The sequence below is a fragment of the Crinia signifera genome, chromosome 6 (assembly GCF_055691185.1).
Source record: "Crinia signifera chromosome 6, ASM5569118v1, whole genome shotgun sequence".
Lineage (NCBI taxonomy): Eukaryota > Metazoa > Chordata > Amphibia > Anura > Myobatrachidae > Crinia > Crinia signifera.
The window spans coordinates 86,374,385-86,396,136 of record NC_139222.1 but is presented as its reverse complement, the minus strand read 5'-3'; the positions used below and the strand labels follow the sequence as shown (position 1 = coordinate 86,396,136).

Here is a 21,752-nt window from a genome sequence, read left to right as displayed (position 1 = left end):
TCCACCAGAATCTGAGCTGCAAAATCCAAAAATCACTCCTTCCCTTCTGAGTCCTGCCATGCACCCAACTGGTATTTTTTGGTCACATGTGAGGCATTGCCGTACTCGGGAGAAATTGGGGCACAGATTTTGGGGTGCTTTTTCTCCTTCATACCTTCTGAAAATGAAAAATTTTGAGCCAGAACTGCATTTTTGTGTAAAAAAATGTAATTTTTCATTTTCACTGCCCACTTGTATCAAAATTGGTGAAACCCCTGGGGGTTTGAAATGTACACTATACCCCTAGATGAATTCCCTGAGGGGTGTACTTTGCAAAATGGGGTGACTTGTGGGGGGGTTCCACTGTATTGGTGCAACATAGCACCCACCATTCATTCCACCAAAATCTGTGCTGCAAAATCCAAAAATCACTCCTTCCCTTCTGAGTCCTGCCATGCACCCAACTGGTATTTTTTGTTCACATGTGAGGCATTGCCGTACTCGGGAGAAATTGGGGCACAGATTTTGGGGTGCTTTTTCTCCTTCATACCTTCTGAAAATGAAAAATTTTGAGCCAGAACTGCATTTTTGTGTAAAAAAATGTAATTTTTCATTTTCACTGCCCACTTGTATCAAAATTGGTGAAACCCCTGGGGGTTTGAAATGTACACTATACCCCTAGATGAATTCCCTGAGGGGTGTAGTTTGCAAAATGGGGTCACTTGTGGGGGGGTTCCACTGTATTGGTGCTTGGGGGGTCTTGCTAATGCGACATAGCACCCACCAAAATTCCACCAGAATCTGAGCTGCAAAATCCAAAAATCACTCCTTCCCTTCTGAGTCCTGCCATGCACCCAACTGGTATTTTTTGGTCACATGTGAGGCATTGCGGTACTCGGGAGAAATTGGGGCACAGATTTTGGGGTGCTTTGTCTCCTTCATTCCTTGTGAAAATGAAAAATTTTGAGCCAGAACTGCATTTTTGTGTAAAAAATGTAATTTTTCATTTTCACTGCCCAGTTGTACCACAATTGGTGAAACCCCTGGGGGTTTGAAATGTACACTATACCCCTAGATGAATTCCCTGAGGGGTGTAGTTTGCAAAATGGGGTAACTTGTGGGGGGGTTCCTAAATTTTAGCATCTTATGGTGCCTAGAAACCTACATGGTGCCTAAAAAATAATCTCATAAAAAGGAGGCTCCAAAATCAAGTAGGTGCTCCTTCTATTATGAAGCCTGTGGTTTGGTCAACGTGCACACTAGGGCCACATATAGGATATTTTTGAAAACAAAAGAATTGGGGGAATCAATTTTTAGTCACATTTCTCTAGTAAAATGTACTGTGTTCCTTATAAAAATGTATTAAAATTGCAAATCTGCAAAAAAAATGAAATTTTGAAATTTCACCTACACTTTGTTTTAATTCCTGTGAAACACCTAAAGGGTTAACAAACTTCCAAAATGCTGTTTTGAATACTGTGAGGGGTGCAGTTTTTGAAATGGCATCATTTATGGGGGTGTCTCACATACAAGTCCCTCAAAGTCATATCAGAACTGAACTGGTCCCTAAAAAAATCAGTGTTTGAAATTTTCTTGAAAATTTGAGAATTTGCTATTCATATTGTAAGCCTCTTAGTGTCCAAAAAAATTAAAAGGAAGTTGAAATAATGATGGAAACATAAAGTAGACATATGGTCTATGTTAGTTATTAACTATTTTGAGTGGTATGATTATTTGTCTCACAAGCAGAAAATTTAACATTTTGCAAATCGCTAAATTTTCCATTTTTTCACGACATTTTGGTATTTTTCACAAAAAAACACAGACTGTATCGACCCAAATTTACCACTAATTTGAAGTACAATGTGTCACGAAAAAACAATCTCAAAATCACTGGGATAAGTAAAAGCAAAAAAAAGTTATCCCCACTTAAGTGAGACATGTCAGATTTGAAAAAAATGGCTCTGTCAGGAACGCAAAAACTAGCTCTGTCAGGAAGGGGTTAAAATGGGCAAAACCATGTGGACTGCAGGTGGGTCTGATGTAACAGGAGCAGAGAGAGTTAAATTTGTGTGGGGTGTGTTCAAACTGATATTTAAATTGCTGTGTAAAAATAATGCAGCCAGTATTTACCCCGTACAGAAACAACATAACGCACCCAAATTGAACTCTCTCTGCACCTGTTACATCTGCCCCGCCTGCAGTGCACATGGTTTAGTCCATTTTGAGAACAAATTTGTATTGCGAACAGATCTGAATAAGGACCAATGAGCATCACTCCCTCTACTACAGGTAGAAACACCATTGTTATGTCTGAGAAAGAATACAATATTGTATCATTGGATGTAATAAAGCTTAAACATTACCTCGTCTTTCAGCCATATAACTCCTTTGTTGAGAATTTATATCTGTAATAATTTAATATATATTAAGACTATCTTACAAAATAAATGTTTCCTATCTTGGTTCCATTTATTGTAGGTTCAGCGTCTGTTAAGGTGTCTCTGATGAATCACAACAGATTTATTAAGAGTAAGAAGACAAATGTGGTCCATGGCACCCCAAATCCTGTGTATAACGAGACCTTCAGCTTTAAATTGGAGCAGACTGAATTGGACACTGCAAGTCTGAGCCTCTCAGTTTTGCAGAACACTGAAGGAGATAGTAAGTAACTTCATTAGCTCCAATAAAATGTCTCATGTTTCACATAATGTAATTAAAGTTATTGCATTTTTATCAATAACGATGACAGAGATTATAAATAAAGCTTGCATAAGCAGTATTCACTGAACTGCTGGTAATGAGCAATCTGAAAATAAGAGTCTCTCACTCACACTTACACACATAAATCACTTAAAAAAAGACCTTTGTGTCCTAAAATGTTGGTGTGTTATTTGGATACACAAGACACTAATACCCCTTTCACATCACAACTAATTACCAGGTACAAGCCGTTTTGTATGTACATTGTACATTGTACACATTCCATTTACTGGATCGAATTCGATATTTCCTTGGCTGCTCAGTAGATTTTTCTGTTTTGAGAAAACGGGAGCGCGCATCGAATCGAATGCAGATCGAAAGTGTCCTAAAATCCATTCGATGTGGATTAGATTTTGCTTCTATAAGCAAAATTGAATCGAAAATAGCCAAAAATCGAAGCATGTGTACACAGCTTTATATTAACTGAACAACCTGTCCTCTGGCAAAGAGTAATGCAAATACCAAAAGAAATTCTCAGCACAAAACAAAGCACACTTTCTGTATTCTGTATTCCCTGTTCATGTAACAGGGATGGAAAATATAACAAAGTGCAACGTGGGAATTACCATAGCCTCTTCAGGTGTTTATCCAACCTTCACCTGCCCTGTATCACTAGCAAACATGGTTTTAGTTCAGTTATTAACCATTTTTCTGGCATAGTGCTCTGCTGGCAGGTACTTAGGGGCTGACAGATTCTCAGGTAAATGCAAAGTGGGGAAAAAGTTATTTATACACTCAGGGCCGCCACTAGTAATGTTGGGGGCCAGGACTGACCTTCAGCCTGGGCCCCCAGCAGCACCCCCCCCTCGCGCGCTGGCACCCTGCCCCCCCCCCCCAATTACTATTCCGGAACTCGGGGCACTCAGAGCCGAGCCCCTCTGTATCCTAGGCTTGGTGCTCTGCAGGCTGCACTTTGTATTGTGCGTGCCTGGCCGCCGGGTGGGGGGGGATTTGTGCGGGTGCGGGGATGGGGTGGTGTCGTGCCACTGTGGGCAGCTGCCCTGGCCCCTCCAGAGGCCAGGGCCTGGGACAGCTGTACCCCTGGCACCCCCCTGTCGGCGGCCCTGTATACACTGCATTTTAGATGTGAGTAGGGACACGTCACTTCCTAATCTAAATCCATAAATCTTCGATAATCTTAACTTTAGGACTGCGTTTGGAAATCTAGTTAAAATCATATTAACCCTGAGTGCCGAGGGAATTAAAAATAGGTGTGAAAATTGGCAAACAAACCCTTTTTTATTAACCCTTTGAGTGAGAGATCCTCAAAATATACATTAAAAATGCCAGCGGTGCTCACAGCGGATTCAGTACTGAATCCCGGCGGTCGGGATCCCGGCGTTCAGAATCCCGACGCCGGAATCCCGACAGCCGAAATGCCGACAAGGGGGGGACGTGGATCGCCCCCCCTTGCGGGCTTGCTGCGCTCGCCACGCAGAGGGCCCGGTGCCTCGCTACGCTCGGCACACTAATTTATTCTCCCTCCAGGAGTGTCGTGGACACCCACGGAGGGAAAATGTGTCGGGATTTCGGCGGTCGGGATTCCGGCGTCCAGATTCTGAACGCAGGGATTTTAACTGCATCCCCTCACAGCGTCTGTTCTTTGTTTGGGTGCAATATTTAACTAAACTTCAATGAATTGACTTGGATGTAGTTGTATTTATTTATACTAAAAGAACAGTCGCTGTGAGCGGCGCTGGCACTTTCAGCGGATATTTTGAGGATTGCTCACAGCAGCATTGGCAGTCAAAGGGTCACGAAAGCATAAGTATATGTAGCCATTACATTATTTTATTAATAACATTATTAAAGGCTCGATTATGCTGAGAATGTTTGATACAGTAAATCTTTCCCAATACATTTACATATAATAAAAGAGTACAGGGACTTAAGTTTTTAAAAACTCAATTAGATGCCCATAACAGCCATCTGGAGACTCTGCCAGCTGCCTGAGAGAGAGGGAGAAGGGAGGGGGAGAGGACACAGAGCGGAAATGACTCTGCTGTATGCATGAAAATAACTTTATAAACAATATGCCTTCATTTTTATACCAAGGATTTCATACAGATAGGAAGGCACAATATAACACCTACTGATATTACTTGCAGATGAAAGACGGGGTGAACAGCTTTTGGTAATGGTTTCCTAGCACGGCACCCACAATTTTTATCTTATGCCATCATACCGATCCGATCGCATGCGATGCAACGCGATCAGACCCGATTTTTAATTGTACAGCCACTCTGATGGGTGATTACTATGGTAAATGCACCCCCATTGTTAACGCCACCCCCACTATCAACGCCAACCCGAAGCATTGCGAGCTCAGCGAGCCTGCGAGGGGCGGCGGTACGCGTTCTCCGATCTTTTCATACCCCCACTAACCACGTCAGAGTGGAGTTAATTTGATATAGTGTGGCGAGCGCAGCGAGCCACTGAGCCCGAAGCAAGTTGAGCGCAGCGAGCCCCACAAGGGGCCGCGGATTACTTCACATGTATTCCGCGTGTGCTCGCCACGCTTCGGGCTCGGTGGCTCGCCACACTATCTAAAATCAACTCCACGCCGACATGGATAGTGGGGGTATGAAAAGGTCGGAGGATGCGTACCGCCGCCCCTTGCGGGCTCGCTGCTCTCGCCACGGTTGGCGTTGATAGTGGGGGTGACATTAACAATGGGGGTGCATTTAACATAGTAATCACCCATCAGGGTGGCTGTACAATGTAAAATCTGGTCTGATCGTGTCGCATCGCATGCCATTGTAATGGCATGCAATGCGACGCAATATTAAATTGTACAGTCAGCTCGTAAAACCCTAATATCGGGTCCCATCGCATACCTTAAGTACTGGTATGCGATGGCATAAAACGGGCGCCGTGCTAGGAAACAAGTACCCAGCTTTTCATAGCCACCAGCTATGGAAAGCGTCCACCTCTGGGATTCTGGGAAAAGACTGGCGAAAATTGCTCAGTGTGTATACACTGACTGATTTTCAGCCCAGCGATTTCCCCATCATTGCTGTGCATACACAATGGGCAAAATTCCCAGTATGTATGCACCTTGAAACTGAGCTGAATATCTTCCCACCCTCCTGAATAACCTCACCTCCCTCTATTTTATTATCTAATGATAACACCTTCATCTCCTCTAGCCTGCAAGGGTGTTGTCTTGGAGATATATTTGACTCCTTCAAAGCACACATTCAAAACCTTTCAAAGTTCTGCGCCATTGCCATTTACAAAATATCTCCAGGATCAGACCCTCTGTCAGCCTGGAGGTAACTACAACCCTCTAACACTCACAAAGCCCTCACCCAGTCCTCTCCTACTTACATCTCTGAGTCCTTATTTTCCTTCACACTCCCATCCCCCCACTTTGCTCTGCAAATAAATGCAGCCTCTTCTCCCAAACTTATTCCCCTCCCTCTCATGTCTACAAGATTTTGACTATGCTGGTCCCTACCACTGGAATTTTCCCTCTCCCTATAAGCAAGGTTGCCTACCTTTAGGCTGTCCTCTCCGGGAAAGGACAGCCAGCTAGAACAAACAGGGGGCAGGGCTGGTGAGTGTGTCAAGAAAGAGGCAGGGCCAGAGGCATGGCTAACAAGATGAGCTGTGCTTTGGGGGCATGGTCATTGTGACCACGTCATTGTGGTCATGCACCCTGTTGTGAAATGCCAGCACTAAAGGCATTTCACAGCTGTGGAAGGGGCCACAATGATGCAATTTGCGTCATCAGGTCTGACCGTCACAAAATGGCTGCCCCCCTACAGCAGACAGTTTATGAGGATGCTAGAAGAGGCGGCGGCCTGCTATTTGGGGCAGCCATTTTGTGAGGGTCAGTTTTAATTAGCAGGAGTTCGAGGAGCGCCGGGACCGCAGACAAGACCAGCAGCGAACATGGCATGCAGAGGGGTAAGGCAGGGCTGGTGCTAACTACTTGGGGGGGAGGGCGCTGCCCAAATTTTTGGTGGGGTTTTTCAAATTTAGTACGCCACTGATGGTGTTACCCCATTGTAGCCTATAGGTTAGCTCATCATAATATTTTGCAGAAACGGAAGCAAAAGATCCCTCTCCAGTAGTCCCCACAGAAGCTCAGCAGGGTTCAAACCAAAAAATAAAATGAAGTGTCTCTATTTGGAGACTGTATTCCAAATAGCTGCAATATGGGATGCTAAGGAATAGAATTTTGGGTACTTGTGAGTTATCTGGGCGTCCGATTTTGGTACTAGATCGCATGCGATATCGCATGCGATTTGCGATTTGCATGCGATTTAGCATGCGATTTGCATAGGATTTGCTATTCATTTCATTACCCCACTATCCCCAAAGTGTGTCTATCAACGTGAACCCGAAGCGTGGCGAGCGCAGCGAGCCCGCGAGGGGCGGCGGTACGCATCCTCCGACCTTTTCATGCCCTTCTATCCACTAGGGCGTGGAGTGAGAATAGAATAGTGTGGCGAGCGCAGACACCTGTGAAGCCCGCAAGGGCACGCGGATACCTGTGAAGGTGTCCGCGTCCCCTCGCTGCGCTCGCCACACTATTCTATTCTCACTCCACGCCCTAGTGGATAGTAGGGCATGAAAAGGTCGGAGGACGCGTACCGCCGCCCCTCGCGGCCTCGCTGCGCTCGCCACGCTTCGGGTTCACGTTGATAGACACACTTTGGGGATAGTGGGGTAATGAAATGAATAGCAAATCTTATGCAAATCGCATGCGATATCGCAAGTACCCAAAATCGGGAGCCCGGATAACTCACAAGTACCGAATTTTGGGATGTTTAATTAAAAAAAAAAAATAATGATGACACTAAACCTGGAGAATGATGGTAAAGAAAAAACTTTGCCTAGTCGTCACAGAGATTTCTATCACTGAGAAATGATTAATTCTATATTGTTTTATTTCTGTACTATCTATGTTAACATTAAACATTGATCAAATTGCATCTCCCAGAAGCCCTTTATTTTGAGTGTATGCCCCGAATAATGTTATTAAATAAACAGAAGACATTGCTCGACAATTGATTTGTTCCAAATATGTAAGCTCCAGAACCAGACAAAACAGCATTGAAATGGAACAAATTCGACATTCCCACAATGCATCCATTGTATGAAAGTTGCTTGTGTCATACAAGTACAGGCTGCACTTCAGCAAGAACCAAACACTTCCAGGAAGTTATACAAACAAGGGTGTTGGAGTTATGTGGAGGAGTGACCACTTAGTGATTCCATTGAATAGAATGGTGGTTAAACTGCATTTCAGACAGTCAACTGAAGCATGTCTGGGCCAAGCAGTTTGCGTTGAAAGTCTCTGGAAGCAGTAAAGTATTTTACAAATGTAGCTGCCAGCCATTCTGGTATGCAATATGTAAGCTATATTATTAATGTAAATCTCACCTTTACAGAAGCAGCGGGAAAGTGTTAACTACTCTCACTGAGTAGCTGTAGTGTGGGTGGATGTTAGATACTAGCTCAGGGGTTCCCAAACTTTTTTGAATCACGGCGCCCTAGAGCATCAAAATATTTTCAAGGCACCCATAGGCCAAATGTTTCTTATCGAGAAACATTGTGTATAAACACAATGCACTTAATTTAATATTTTTTTCCTGAATTTCTCGATAAGAAGCATTTGGCCTAGGGGTGCCTTGAAAATAGTTTGATGCTCTAGGGTGCCATGATTCAAAAAAGATAACTGACATAAATGTCACAGTTATCTGGTGAGGGACAGGATTTGCTCCTGTTTGTCCACATATATTATGATTGGCAGCCACCAGCACTGGTTTTGCCTGGTACATTGACCATAAATAATATAAATTGATCCTGGCCCACCAACCGAAGGGACCCCTGCAAGTGTCCTGAGGCACCCCAGGGTGCCTAGGCACACAGTTTGGGAACCACTGCACTAGCTGCTTCTTGTTTAGCTTTGATTCCAAGTAAATGTGTCCAAGTTCATGCATAGTGAGGGTTATTCTGGTTCACTCTCAAAGGCAAATTCCTTCTCAAATGGACAAAACTATGTGCACTGACAGAACATGTGCAGAGAATTAGATTCGGGTGATTTATTTTGTTCCTGTGCAGGGAAAATACTGACAGCTTTATTTTTACACTGCAATATAGAGCTTACTTTGAAGTAAAACCCCACCCAAATCTAATTCTCTCTGCACCATGTTACATCTGACCCACCTGCAGTGCACATGGTTTTGTCCATTTGAGAAGGAATGTGCCTTTGCAAGGGAACCAGAATAAGGGCCAGTGTGTAAATTGTATTAGAACTCAGTAATACAAATTAAGGTTTTTGTGGATTATTAATTAATCTATATCTTCTTGATCTAGAATGTAATGTACTAGGTCGTGTTGTGGTTGGACCATTCATGTACACAAGAGGACGAGAGTTGGAACACTGGAATGAAATGCTCAATAAACCAAAAGAGTTGGTGAAAAGATGGCATTCTCTGAGCATTAGCACGTGATGTGGGAAGGCCAATCAAGGTGGAGATACTCAGCACAAGGTGGCTTATGCAAGACAGCAAGAAAATGGAAACTGAGAGGAGAGGGGTTCGTTCCTAATGGCATGAACTATTTCCTCCCATGAGTCTTAGCTTTAGCTGGTTGGTTTGAGTATAGTGATTGGGCTTTCCAAGGAAAATCCATTAGCTTGAATGGACCATGTACTAATAGCTTGTCTATCCTGGCCACAGTATTAATTCATTTATTATTAGCTCTTAAGTGATAGAGGATGTAATACAACAATGTTACAAATAAAGACATTCTACACATGTAAAGTATGTGCCTAACATAATAATAAATAGTACAAAGTATAACATACTTCAAATTGAATATTTTGACATTCAAATAACTTATTTTAGCTATAATTAAAGCTACTGTAACAACTTACTAAATATTCATATTTAATTAGAAACCAGTAATATTAAGTAATATTATATATTAACAGTTGACTTTCTTTTAAATCTGTGTTTCTTTATATTTATTATTTGACACTAGAATACTTCCTCAGGAATCCTAGTTTCCAAAGTGTCCAAGTCATTGTGTGGCTGATTGTGCTTTAATATGTAGGATTCTGCTCTTACTTGTATGTTTCACAATGGAAAGACAGCAAACAGCATGCCATGTATGATGAATGCATAATCCAGAATGAAGGCAAACTATTACAATTTACTGCAAGTAGAACAGAACATTCATTAAATCGTTTCATAGGTTGTAAAGTGCAAGTCCACTTTGCTCTGTACTTTGGCTGTGCCATTAGAATTACTTGAACTCTATCCGTCTCTTATTTTAAGCTTGACAGCTCTTCCAACAGGTTACGGTCATATTGTCTACAGCATTTAGGTCTACAAGCATTAGGTCTACACCACTAGGTCGACCTGCATTAAGGTAGACCTGCATTTAGGTCGACAGGTTCATTAGGTCGACAGGGTCATTAGGTCGACTTTTATAAGGTCGACAGGGTCATTAGGTCGACATGGGGAAGGTCGACAGACAAAAGGTCGACATGGGGTCCTTTGACATGTGCCGACAGGCGGTAATTCATGCCCTACCATCCATTAGGGTGTGGTGGGAGAACAACATAGTGTGCCGAGCGTAGCGAGGCACCGTGCCCGAAGCATGGCGAGTGTAGCGAGCCATGCGAGGGGATGCGGTGCTATGTTGACTGTGTCAACGCTTGAAAAGATGAAAAAAAACTTAAAAAAACATGTTGACTTTTTCACTGTCGACATAATGTCCCCGTCGACCTTATACCTGTCAACCTAATGACCCTGTCGACCTTCAGTCAGGTAGACCTAAATGCAATTCGACCTAATGGTGTAAGACCTAATGCTTGTAGACCTAAATGCAGTCTGACGAATGATCCCATTCCCTTCCAACAGACCCAGGAGGTGGCTGCCTAGTGAGTGTCTTCTGAAGTTCTCATCCAAATCCGACCAGTGGAAGGCCCTGCACATGCCCATGCCCATGATGTGCCCAGCATAAACCTTTCTGTGGTCAGCTCCCGTATATCAGCACATTTTTTTGTCCTCTACCCCCTCTATATTATGCAACTATGCCATATCTCGCTTCCCTGACCCAATTTGTGTAGTGGCTGGATCCCTTTTTTGGGCCCATAGGACCCCCACGGGGTCGGATTGGGGGTCTTAGTGACTGTGAACCTAAACTGGACCCAATAAAGTCACCTCACATTGGTTTCGTCCATATCGATCCAACAGTGTCCGAATGCTTACCGGATCCATGCCCATGGTGTGCCTGGCATACACCACTCTGTGGTTGGCTCTCGGGTCTCACCACATTTTTTTTCTTAAACCCCATGTCCTCTACCCCCTCTGTGTTATGCAACTTGCCATATCTTGTTTCCCTGACCCACTTTGTGTAGTGGCCGGACCCCTTTTTTGGGCCCCCTGGATGTTGGTATTGGGGGTCTTATTGGCTGTGAACCTAAGAGGTTATTCTGGTTGACTCGAATTTCACAGCCTTGCGAGTCCACCAGACGCAGCCCACGGAGCTGCCCGCTCCCCTTGCATGCCGCGAACCCCCGCATGGCTGCGAATGGATGTTTTGCATAAACATCCATTTGCAGCCTTGGGTGCGGGGGAGAAAGCGTTCGATTGTCAGCGACCATCAAATGATTTCTCCTGAGCTCGCAGATCTGAGACACCTCTGTGGTGTCTCCGATCTGTAGGCACCCTGTGCAGGAAGCGGGCGGGCAGCAGACATCTGCTGATGTCAGTTGCCCGCTCCCCACACCCGCGTCATCTGGGAATTACCATGGGAAAGCCTTTTTACTTGTGCCTACGGCGTTTCGGGATTAACCCGTCTTCAGGACATACATAGTAAAAATGTGCATAAAAAGACATATACAATATATATACCTTACCCATCCAGGTGCTGCCCGCTCTCCCATCCGCCCTCCAGTGTGCTCCCCCTTCAACTTCCGGGTGAAAGGTTCTGCATAGCCCTGAAAAATGGTTTATTGAATAAATGTTGCTTAGATTGTTGCTTATTATCATATATTTAGAAATACCTCAATGATAATTTTATCAGCTACTGACATAATACACCCTCCCCTAACAGGCCTTGACATTCCCAGTGTTTTTTTTTCCGGCACACCCTCTTTTTTTCTTGGCCCTACCATGAAATGGTTGATTCCCACCCCAATCACGCCCACTCGCTGTCAATCACTGTGCGTACGGCCAGCAAATAAAAAATTGCAGCCGGGCGTCACGCATTGCGGCCCATGTGCATCTGCAGTACATAGATAATTTAGCTGCCGTGCATCTTCACAGTCATGCCATCAAGCCTGAATCAGGAACTTTGCCCCACTGTTGTTGCTTATTTTAGTATTGTGTGCTGAATGCATGTTTACCAAAACTAGATTTATCTTTCATATTTATTAATAGCACTGTCAAGGCATTATTCTTACATGTATATAACACTGAATTATATAATATTGTGTATGCATAGTGTAATGCCACTTTCACATTTATAACTATCACTGAAAACCTGTATCAGTAATTTATTGTTGGGTAGAGGTATAAGCATTTGTACATGTCATATATGCTTAAGGTACAAATACTGCTGTGTTTTGAGTTGGCCAAACTTGACATACATGTAACTCAAACTTAACATATAAACATACTTGCCTCCCCCCTGGAGCCGCTTAAAGAAATAACGGAATTTGCAGGTCCGTGAGAGGGGACAGGGCTATAATGACGCAAATTGCATCATTTTGTGTCATTTACGCCCTGCCCCCTACTCGCGGGGTTTATATGATTTGGGGGCGGGGCTTTGAGATGTCAGCCTTGTCCCCAACCAGCAGAATTGGTTGTCTTCTTTGGGCTTCTCCCGGAGAGGCAAATTCAAAGGTTGGCAAATATGCATAGAAATCTGCAATTTTGTTACACAACATTTGGGGTAAAAAAATTGTTAAATGTAATGTAAGTGTTGCCTTATATGTTTACTATTCAGTAGTAAACTTATTGCTAGAATTATAAATTGTGTTTATATAATATTGTGCATATTTCACATTTTTCAATTGTCACTTTGTGGAACAAGAAAACAACTGTTCATGGAAACTGTGTGCACTTATTATAACAGCTGCTAATTGTCCATTCTTCCCACTCTGTTTATTAAATGTCTGTTCCTGGAAGAGTTTTGTCTCTGATTATAATTATTTATTTAACTATTATTTATCTGTGGCTCACTGAATATGACAGATATTTTTTTAAATCGTGCATAATACAGTTAGAGGTGGTGCCCTCTTCATCTAGCGGCCACCAGCTGCCGGAAGGTGACGCGCGCACACGAGACACACGTGCTTCCCCTCCCAATGGAGCTCCCCTCTCCCCCCTAACCCTGATCATCTCCCTGAAGCGGCAATGGGCAGCGTCCGCGTCCCCCGCCGCCTGGTAACTGGGATGCTCGGATGGAGCTCCATCTCGCCAGCGGGCAATCTGGAGAGCCCCTGTGCTGGCTGAGAGGCGCTCCATCTGTACCAGTGTTTCTTCCTAGGGTGTAGCAACCATAGGTGCATGTATTGCAGCTTCTATGGGGCCCAGAGCTGAGAGGGCCCGCCTTTACAAACATTTATATTTATTATATATCTAGTTATGCCCCTGGACCTGCTCATTGTAATGTGGTCTAAAATTAATTTGAGGGCATTATAACATAACTCCCAACTTTGCAAACCACGATTCAATAAAAAAAAAACCACACAAAAAAAACCCACACCCTGGCTGGTTACTAAGCTAACCAGAGGATGTTTGTGGAGTTTCACGGCTCCGGTGGCTCCAGGTTCTTGCTGTGCTTGTTGCATCCAGCAGAAGGCCCCACATTGGGTGCCACTTTTTAACAAACGACCTTCCACCAGACAAACCTCTGACAAAGTTTGTGGGGAAAAGCAGTCCGTGTACTTCCACAGCACATGAAACATGTCTTTGCCACAGAAAACTTACCGGGTACCTTAACCAGGCACCGGTCCACAAACAGCTTAGACGATTACACAATCTCAGGCTCCCTGTCTCTAACCCACTGGCCCACCACCCTCTAATGCCTGTGTGACATCCCAGAAATGTATAAATATTATAATAAGTATGTAAAATGTATTTATTTGATGAAGATCCCTCACAGAGGGAACATATAGGGATTCAATCCCCTCATAGAGGGAGAGTTTAGTAATATATAAGAAACCCCTTCTGGAGAGGAGGTGGGTTAATCCCAAACTGTCTTGATGGAGAAACTTCACCACTACAAGGCTGCGGACTGTACCAATCTCCTGAAGGGAGAGGGGAGGCTGATAAGTGACAGTTAATCTGAAGGGTGCTCACAGGCAGAATGAGAGCACCACAAGCCCAGGATGAGAGGGGTTAAAAAGCAGAGCTGCATGTGACAGTTTGAGCAGTTGCTGAGGAGAGAGAAACAGAGCAGGGGTGTGTGTTGACATGAGAGCTGCAGAGGCACCAAATGTGGCAAGAATTACCAAAAGGCGACTCCCGTTGACGCAGTACGGTTGTCCGGTGTTTGTCCCCATCAGGAAGCAGCGCCATCCTACTGGTCAAGAATCTCATAGAGGTGCTTCAGAATTGGACTGTGTCATAGGCCCGGCCTAGCTGATTGAGGCCGGTGGTGCGCAGTTACGCAGAGCCCCTCTATTCCACAAAAAAGAGTGAGTGAGTCAAGCCCCGGAAGCCCCTGAAAGGCAATAGGGGTGGACCCGAAATTATTCCCTAGGGCTTAAGAACAGACTTGGGATAGGGAAGTAGACTTTGCAGCTTGATTATAGGGCCCCACAGGACATTCATTGCTAATTAAACTAGGATATATAATACAGCAGCAGGCAGGAGCAGCAGAATGGATCTATAAACAGAGTTGTCAGTGCAAGAAACATTAAAGGATTATAAAGTGAATACAGGGAGAAGATCCGTTTATGTGCACATAATAGTAATTTCCCTTAAGAGTTAAATTGCGCAATTTAGAGAAAAAGACTTGATTTTTAATGTTATAGTAATATTGTTATTTTAGTTATTTAATTTAATAATTTATTAGTTGTGCAAAGCCAACTATTAAATGTAACATTTAAATATTGTCAAACTGGATTGTATAATAAACCCTGTTAACCTTTATCTTAGCCTTTGTAAAATTACCTGAAAAGAAAGATCTGAGCTAATACTAGAGTGTTACAAATTTGGCGTCCACGAACAGGATCGAATATGAATGTGCAAGGAGGCAACCCCACCACAGATGAAAACAGGATCAGAATCCTTAATGACAAGATCGCTGAACTCACCCAAAGTCTCGCTGAGATCAAAAAAGAGCTAAGAGACCTAAAGCGGGAACGTGCAGTACCAACTAACCATTGTGATTCAAAAGGGAGGCCAATATGTCGAGGATGCAAACAAAGCAGTCATATCAAAAGGAATTGTCGACAACCCACGAGAAGAGTGCAGAGAGTAGGTCCACCCTGGGAAAGAGGACCCAGAGATATAGGCTCAAATACAGTAGTTCAGAACCAGATTAGCATGTCTGGAGCAACATCTGTAAGCGATATTCAGCAATTCAGCCCAAGAAAGATTTCAGGTCATGTTGTGTGGTTCAGTGTACCACGTGGGTTTGGATTTATAAAGCGAACTGACACCAAAAGAAGAGTCTATGTGCATTACACTGCCATTGAGAAGACCAACCCTGAAGAGTGCTTCAAAAGTCTGGTAACTGGAGAAATAGTTGAGTTTGATTTGGCAAATGGAAAGAAGGGCATCAAAGCGATTAATGTAACAGGTCCTAATGGTGTTCCGGTGCAAGGCAACAAATATGTCACAAATCGCAGCCAATACTGGCCCTGTCCACGCTGTAGAGATTCTCCACGCTCCTGTCAACAGGATATTCGACACAATGGAGGTGGAGAGGAACCAGGAGAAGGTCACAGTGCGGTTGAAAATACTAATCCTCATCGCCCTTATTGCCACATGAGAACAGAAGAATCTGGACAGCAACAACATGATTTTCCTGAGCAAAGTGAATTGGTGGAACGAACGGACAAACAAACTGTGGAGAAACAGAATGAGACAGTGCAGCAAAGTCTGCAGAATGTGGTCAAACAGCAACCGCCTCCAGAGATGGTTTGTGACAGTAAATTAAAAGTTGAAGACATCGATTTCAGTATGGTCAACCCAAGTCGAGCAGATTCAAGCACATCTGATCAAGCAAAAGACACAGAAGTGATTTGTGTGGCTGAGGCTGGGGGATTGGGAACCCTTAGACCATATTACCCAGATTCTGTTGTGTCAAACTCTAAATCTAAGGTTCCTGAAGAATCCCTTGGCATAGCTAAAGATTCAGAGAAAAATTTTCTTCCAGACTGGTATCACTCAGACCTCAAGTTCACCACTATAACCTCTGAGGAGATAAAACTGATATGCCAGCAGGCTTTGAAGAGGTCTAAGGTATATAACCAAAGTACCTCACGTAGGCAGCATAGATATTAGCCATGATGTAGAATATCATTTGTTATCTGATATATTGTTGGTCCAGAATATTAGTTTAGCGGAAATTGTGAAGATGAAAATGTAAATATTGTAATGAAACAATTTTAATGTTTTATGTCATTGTTGATGAAATGCGTGAGGACACGCATATTTCTAGAGGAGAAACATGTGACATCCCAGAAATGTATAAATATTATAATAAGTATGTAAAATGTATTTATTTGATGAAGATCCCTCACAGAGGGAACATATAGGGATTCAATCCCCTCATAGAGGGAGAGTTTAGTAATATATAAGAAACCCCTTCTGGAGAGGAGGTGGGTTAATCCCAAACTGTCTTGATGGAGAAACTTCACCACTACAAGGCTGCGGACTGTACCAATCTCCTGAAGGGAGAGGGGAGGCTGATAAGTGACAGTTAATCTGAAGGGTGCTCACAGGCAGAATGAGAGCACCACAAGCCCAGGATGAGAGGGGTTAAAAAGCAGAGCTGCATGTGACAGTTTGAGCAGTTGCTGAGGAGAGAGAAACAGAGCAGGGGTGTGTGTTGACATGAGAGCTGCAGAGGCACCAAATGTGGCAAGAATTACCAAAAGGCGACTCCCGTTGACGCAGTACGGTTGTCCGGTGTTTGTCCCCATCAGGAAGCAGCGCCATCCTACTGGTCAAGAATCTCATAGAGGTGCTTCAGAATTGGACTGTGTCATAGGCCCGGCCTAGCTGATTGAGGCCGGTGGTGCGCAGTTACGCAGAGCCCCTCTATTCCACAAAAAAGAGTGAGTGAGTCAAGCCCCGGAAGCCCCTGAAAGGCAATAGGGGTGGACCCGAAATTATTCCCTAGGGCTTAAGAACAGACTTGGGATAGGGAAGTAGACTTTGCAGCTTGATTATAGGGCCCCACAGGACATTCATTGCTAATTAAACTAGGATATATAATACAGCAGCAGGCAGGAGCAGCAGAATGGATCTATAAACAGAGTTGTCAGTGCAAGAAACATTAAAGGATTATAAAGTGAATACAGGGAGAAGATCCGTTTATGTGCACATAATAGTAATTTCCCTTAAGAGTTAAATTGCGCAATTTAGAGAAAAAGACTTGATTTTTAATGTTATAGTAATATTGTTATTTTAGTTATTTAATTTAATAATTTATTAGTTGTGCAAAGCCAACTATTAAATGTAACATTTAAATATTGTCAAACTGGATTGTATAATAAACCCTGTTAACCTTTATCTTAGCCTTTGTAAAATTACCTGAAAAGAAAGATCTGAGCTAATACTAGAGTGTTACACCTGGACACTTGCTGGCATCAGGAACCCTGAACCCTTGCACTAACGAGCTTTAAGAAAGTGTGACACATGTGTGCCTGATTGCTGGAAGTGCTTGCTCCAACACCTGGACTGGATCTGCATGGATGGGATCTCAGGTATAAAATTGCAGGCTATTTCTCTATTGGTGTGTACACATGGTAAGATTCCCTTCCTAAAGATTCGATTGCTATGCAATCTTTCCTAACTCTGTACTTTTTACATACAATTCATGTAATCTACATTCGATTTTTACTATATAGTCACTGCTGTCCTGTCTATCTGGGTTTCAATTTGTGCTGTCACGGGAGTGTGCCTCGGGATCACAAGGTAAAAAACCTGTGTGATCTGCATGCGATTTGCATGTGATTTTGACTACAGTATATAGCAGTGAACTAACCTTCACTCCAGCTGTTATTGAACTACACATCCCAGCATGCCCTGCATCAGTCTTACTATTTGACCATGCTAAAACTTATACATGGCATGCTGGGATGTGTAGTTCAACAACAGCTGGAGTGTCAAGCTTTGAATTCACTGGTATATAGCCAAAATCTAATGCCAAATCTCACCGAGTGTACACAGTCCTAAACCCAGGTAGTTTTGTCCTTGGGGAAACTGAACAACTGTGCCCTGTTCTGCAAACACCTGGGGTGGCATCCGTACTGGACAGCACCCTCCTTACATATATCATGCAAAAATAGCTGCCATGGTGCCAAGCCACAAAAATGTATCCAACAATTCCACTTGGCGGCACCCACCGGCTTTCACAGCCATATCTCAGAGTGCTATTGCAAGTGGAATATAGAATATATATATATATTTATTTATTTATTAACAGTTTCTTATATAGCGCAACATATTCCGTTGCGGTTTACAAAGGGGACAGTGATACAACAAAACAGGGTATTTACAGACAGTCAAAATGTAGGAGAACCCTGCTCGTAAGCTTACAATCTATAGGATATATAGAACAAAAAGGGTAGACCTCTGTTTGCGCTTAAAGTTATAGCAGCACTCTATAAATCCTCCTTGTTAGTGGAGGAAGAAATAGATAGATAGAGCAAAAGATATAGGGTGCGCTTAGTACAGTCCACCACCTTATTATACAATTCAAGGGTAGACCAAACAATTAAAAACATGTAAAATATATTAATCAATCAGACAAGGATTCCATGATCCAATTCTTCCAAGATATAATGATACCCGACGCGTTTCGTCATAAATAACTTCATCAGGGGTTATATTATCTAAATGATGGAAAATATGGACATATCACCATAACAAATAATATAAAATGTATATAAATAAATGTCTATGCCGTCTGAACATTTAGAGCCGTACATACCTAAACCATTGAAGTTAGATTGAATTTTTTTTGGGAAAGTAGTGTGTCCACTTACTGGGGTCCCTTGCGTATATAGAAAAGCACTCTTTTCTGAAAAATCTTTTTTTTTTTATAATTAATTTTAAAATACAGTTAGGGAGGTGAGCATGAAAACAAAAAAACAAAAAATTATATTTCCTCTCTTGGAATGAGGGAGAGCAAAGGTAGTTCCAATTATACATACCCAACAGGATAAATGTATCTCAAATGGGATATAGAAAGATATTTCCAATGAATATTTCCAATAGAATCCAATTACACTCACTCAATAGAATCCAATTACACTAATATCCATTAGAAAAGTGTAATGGGCATTACGGTGTGTTCCATAATGTGTAATGGGCATTATGGTGTGTTCCATAATGTGCAATGGGCATTATGGTGTGTTCCATAATGTGTAATGGGAATTACTGTGTGTTCCATAATGTGTAATACCTCCTTTTTCTGATGCCACACCTCCTTTCCATGAGGCCATGCCCCCTTTTTGCTGCATGGCTTCGCCGCGCAAGGGTCCCGCCTGCTACAGGTGGGCCTGTGTGCTCAAAATGCCAGGGCCGATTTCTGGTCCCAGTCCGGCCCTGCACACATATATATATACAGTCTATCCAGGGCCGGCGCCACCACTAGGCAGCTCTAGGCATTTGCCTAGGGCGCCGGCCTCTGGAGGGCGGTACTTTGTAGTACCGTACGGAAGCGGCAGCCGCTGCACCCCCTGAGGAGGGAGGTGAGCGTTCCCCTTTTCCCTGGACATCGATCCTGCGGGGGGGAGTGTAGGGAGAAGCTGAACAGTGCCGCACCCGCGCCACCTGTGGATCAAGCAAGCGCCTCTAACCTGGTCTGTACATGCTGTGGGGAGGAGGGAGGAGTGTAGGGAGAAGCCGGAGAGTGCCGCATCCGCGCACCCCGTGGATCACTTTAAACGCCTCTGACCTGGTCTGGACGCGCTGCGGGGAGGAGGGGGGGAGTGAAGCTGGAGAGTGCCGCATGCCCTCTGCCATGGAGCAGGTAGACGGCGGGCGCACCCACCCCTCCCCCGGGACCGGGTCAGAGAGGAGGGGGGCGGGGGACAGGACAGGCGCCTTGGGCGCTGCAAGAGGTTACACCGGCCCTGCGTCTATCTATGTGGGCAGCACGGATGGTGTAGTGGTTAGCATTACTGCCTCACAGCGCTGAGGTCATGGGTTCGATCCCCACCATGGCCCAACTGTGCGGAGTTTGTATATTCTCCCTTTGCTTGCATGGGTTTACTCCGGGTACTCCGGTTTCCTCCTACAATCCAAAAATATACAGGTAGGCGAATTGGCTTCCAACAAAAAATTAACCCTAGAATGTCTGTGTGTGCGTGTATTTGTGGTAGGGAATATAGATTGTAAGCTCCTTTGGGGCAGGGACTGATGTGAATGTTCAAAATATTCTGTGTAAAGCGATGCGGAATATGCATGCGCTATATAAGAAACTTTTAATAAATAAATAAATATATGTTTGTATATATGGAGATAAAACCCCTTTTGTTGCGCTAATAGGTGGCAGCACCTTTAGGAGAACTCACTGTTAGTAGAGGAGACACGGGGAAATAGGTATACAAAAAGTATAGAAGTGCACACAATATTAAGCTCACCAATATAGTTTGAATAAAACAACTTTAAAAAAACAAAAACCAGTATAATCAATCTTAAAAGGTATACAATTGGCATGGAGTTTTTTCTCAGATGCTTTTCTTATCCACAGTGGTATAAATATGCCTAATGATCTTCTTCAAAACGTTAGGACTTCATCGGGGGTTAGGGATATATTTACATAAAGCTTCCAAAAAAGGGTTCCACCAGAGGAAATTAAAAATGACCAGTAGAAGGGATCAGAAGGTCTCTAAAAGAGATTTACCAATATGGGGTTGGCAATAGGTTGATCAAGAATGATCTTTGGCAATACAGAATTGGTTATAGATGTATTCAGAGTAAATTATTTGGATTTCAAACCTATACAGTCTGCACTGTCTCCAGGCTCAGGTATTGTGTTTTAAAAAGTTGTTTTATTCAAACTATATTGGTGAGCTTAATATTGTGCGGATTTTTATACTTTTTGTATATATAGGTTTTTAGGTACAATACTTAATTGTTTTTCTTATTATTGCTGTTTCCCTATAAAGAAGAAATACATTACTGTAACTAACAGTACTGTAATTGAAGCCTTTGCTGCAAACAATGACAGATAAAGCTCATGGCCTTTTAGTATATGTGTGGTAATGGAGTGGGCACATGTCTCTTAACGTCAGGAAAGGACACCTTGTTGTCACATTCCACTGAGCATCTGACGCTTGTAATGTCATCGCTGGGCCACCAGCTTTTCTCTGGAGAGTTTCATGACTCACTTCTGCATTGTTTCTAATTAGGACGGTCTCTGATGTCAGTGAGTAAGGCGTCTTAGGAACAACTTTGCATCCCGTGCCAAATGACTTTCCTTTGCAGGCAATTGATTTCCTAATTGGAGCCAGAGTGAAATGTGACATACACATGATTTTATTCAAAGCTTCCATCCGCACATTATAACAGATACTTTAAAGGGAAAGTAGCGTCTAGTACCAAACAAAGGTAATTGTGTGCCGCTGTAATGTTTTTGGGGTACTTGCTTCCTGGCAGGGCGCCCAGGAGGCATTTAGCATAGTGAGCTATTCTCCGTAGTGAAATCGCATTGCATCGCGCAGCGTGTATAGTGCTGTGCAATGCGATGTCCATATGCAGTGCACAGGAGTGCTTATACAATGAAATATCGATTGGAATCGCAGTGCACCAGGTGCGATGCAATATTTCATATTAGAAGCACCCATGCGA

General features: G+C 43.3%; 1 protein-coding gene across 1 annotated transcript in view; it reads left to right on the top strand.

Moving 5' to 3' along the window:
- Nucleotides 1–12,900, top strand: part of LOC146007764 (synaptotagmin-15-like) — a 64,285-nt gene extending 51,385 nt beyond the window's left edge. The window contains exons 7-8 of the mRNA XM_083146361.1: nt 2,461–2,643; nt 9,073–12,900. Coding sequence (XP_083002487.1) covers nt 2,461–2,643; nt 9,073–9,209 — 320 coding nt within the window. The 3' untranslated portion in view covers nt 9,210–12,900. The remainder of the gene's footprint in view (nt 1–2,460; nt 2,644–9,072) is intronic.
- Nucleotides 12,901–21,752: the final 8,852 nt, after the last annotated feature.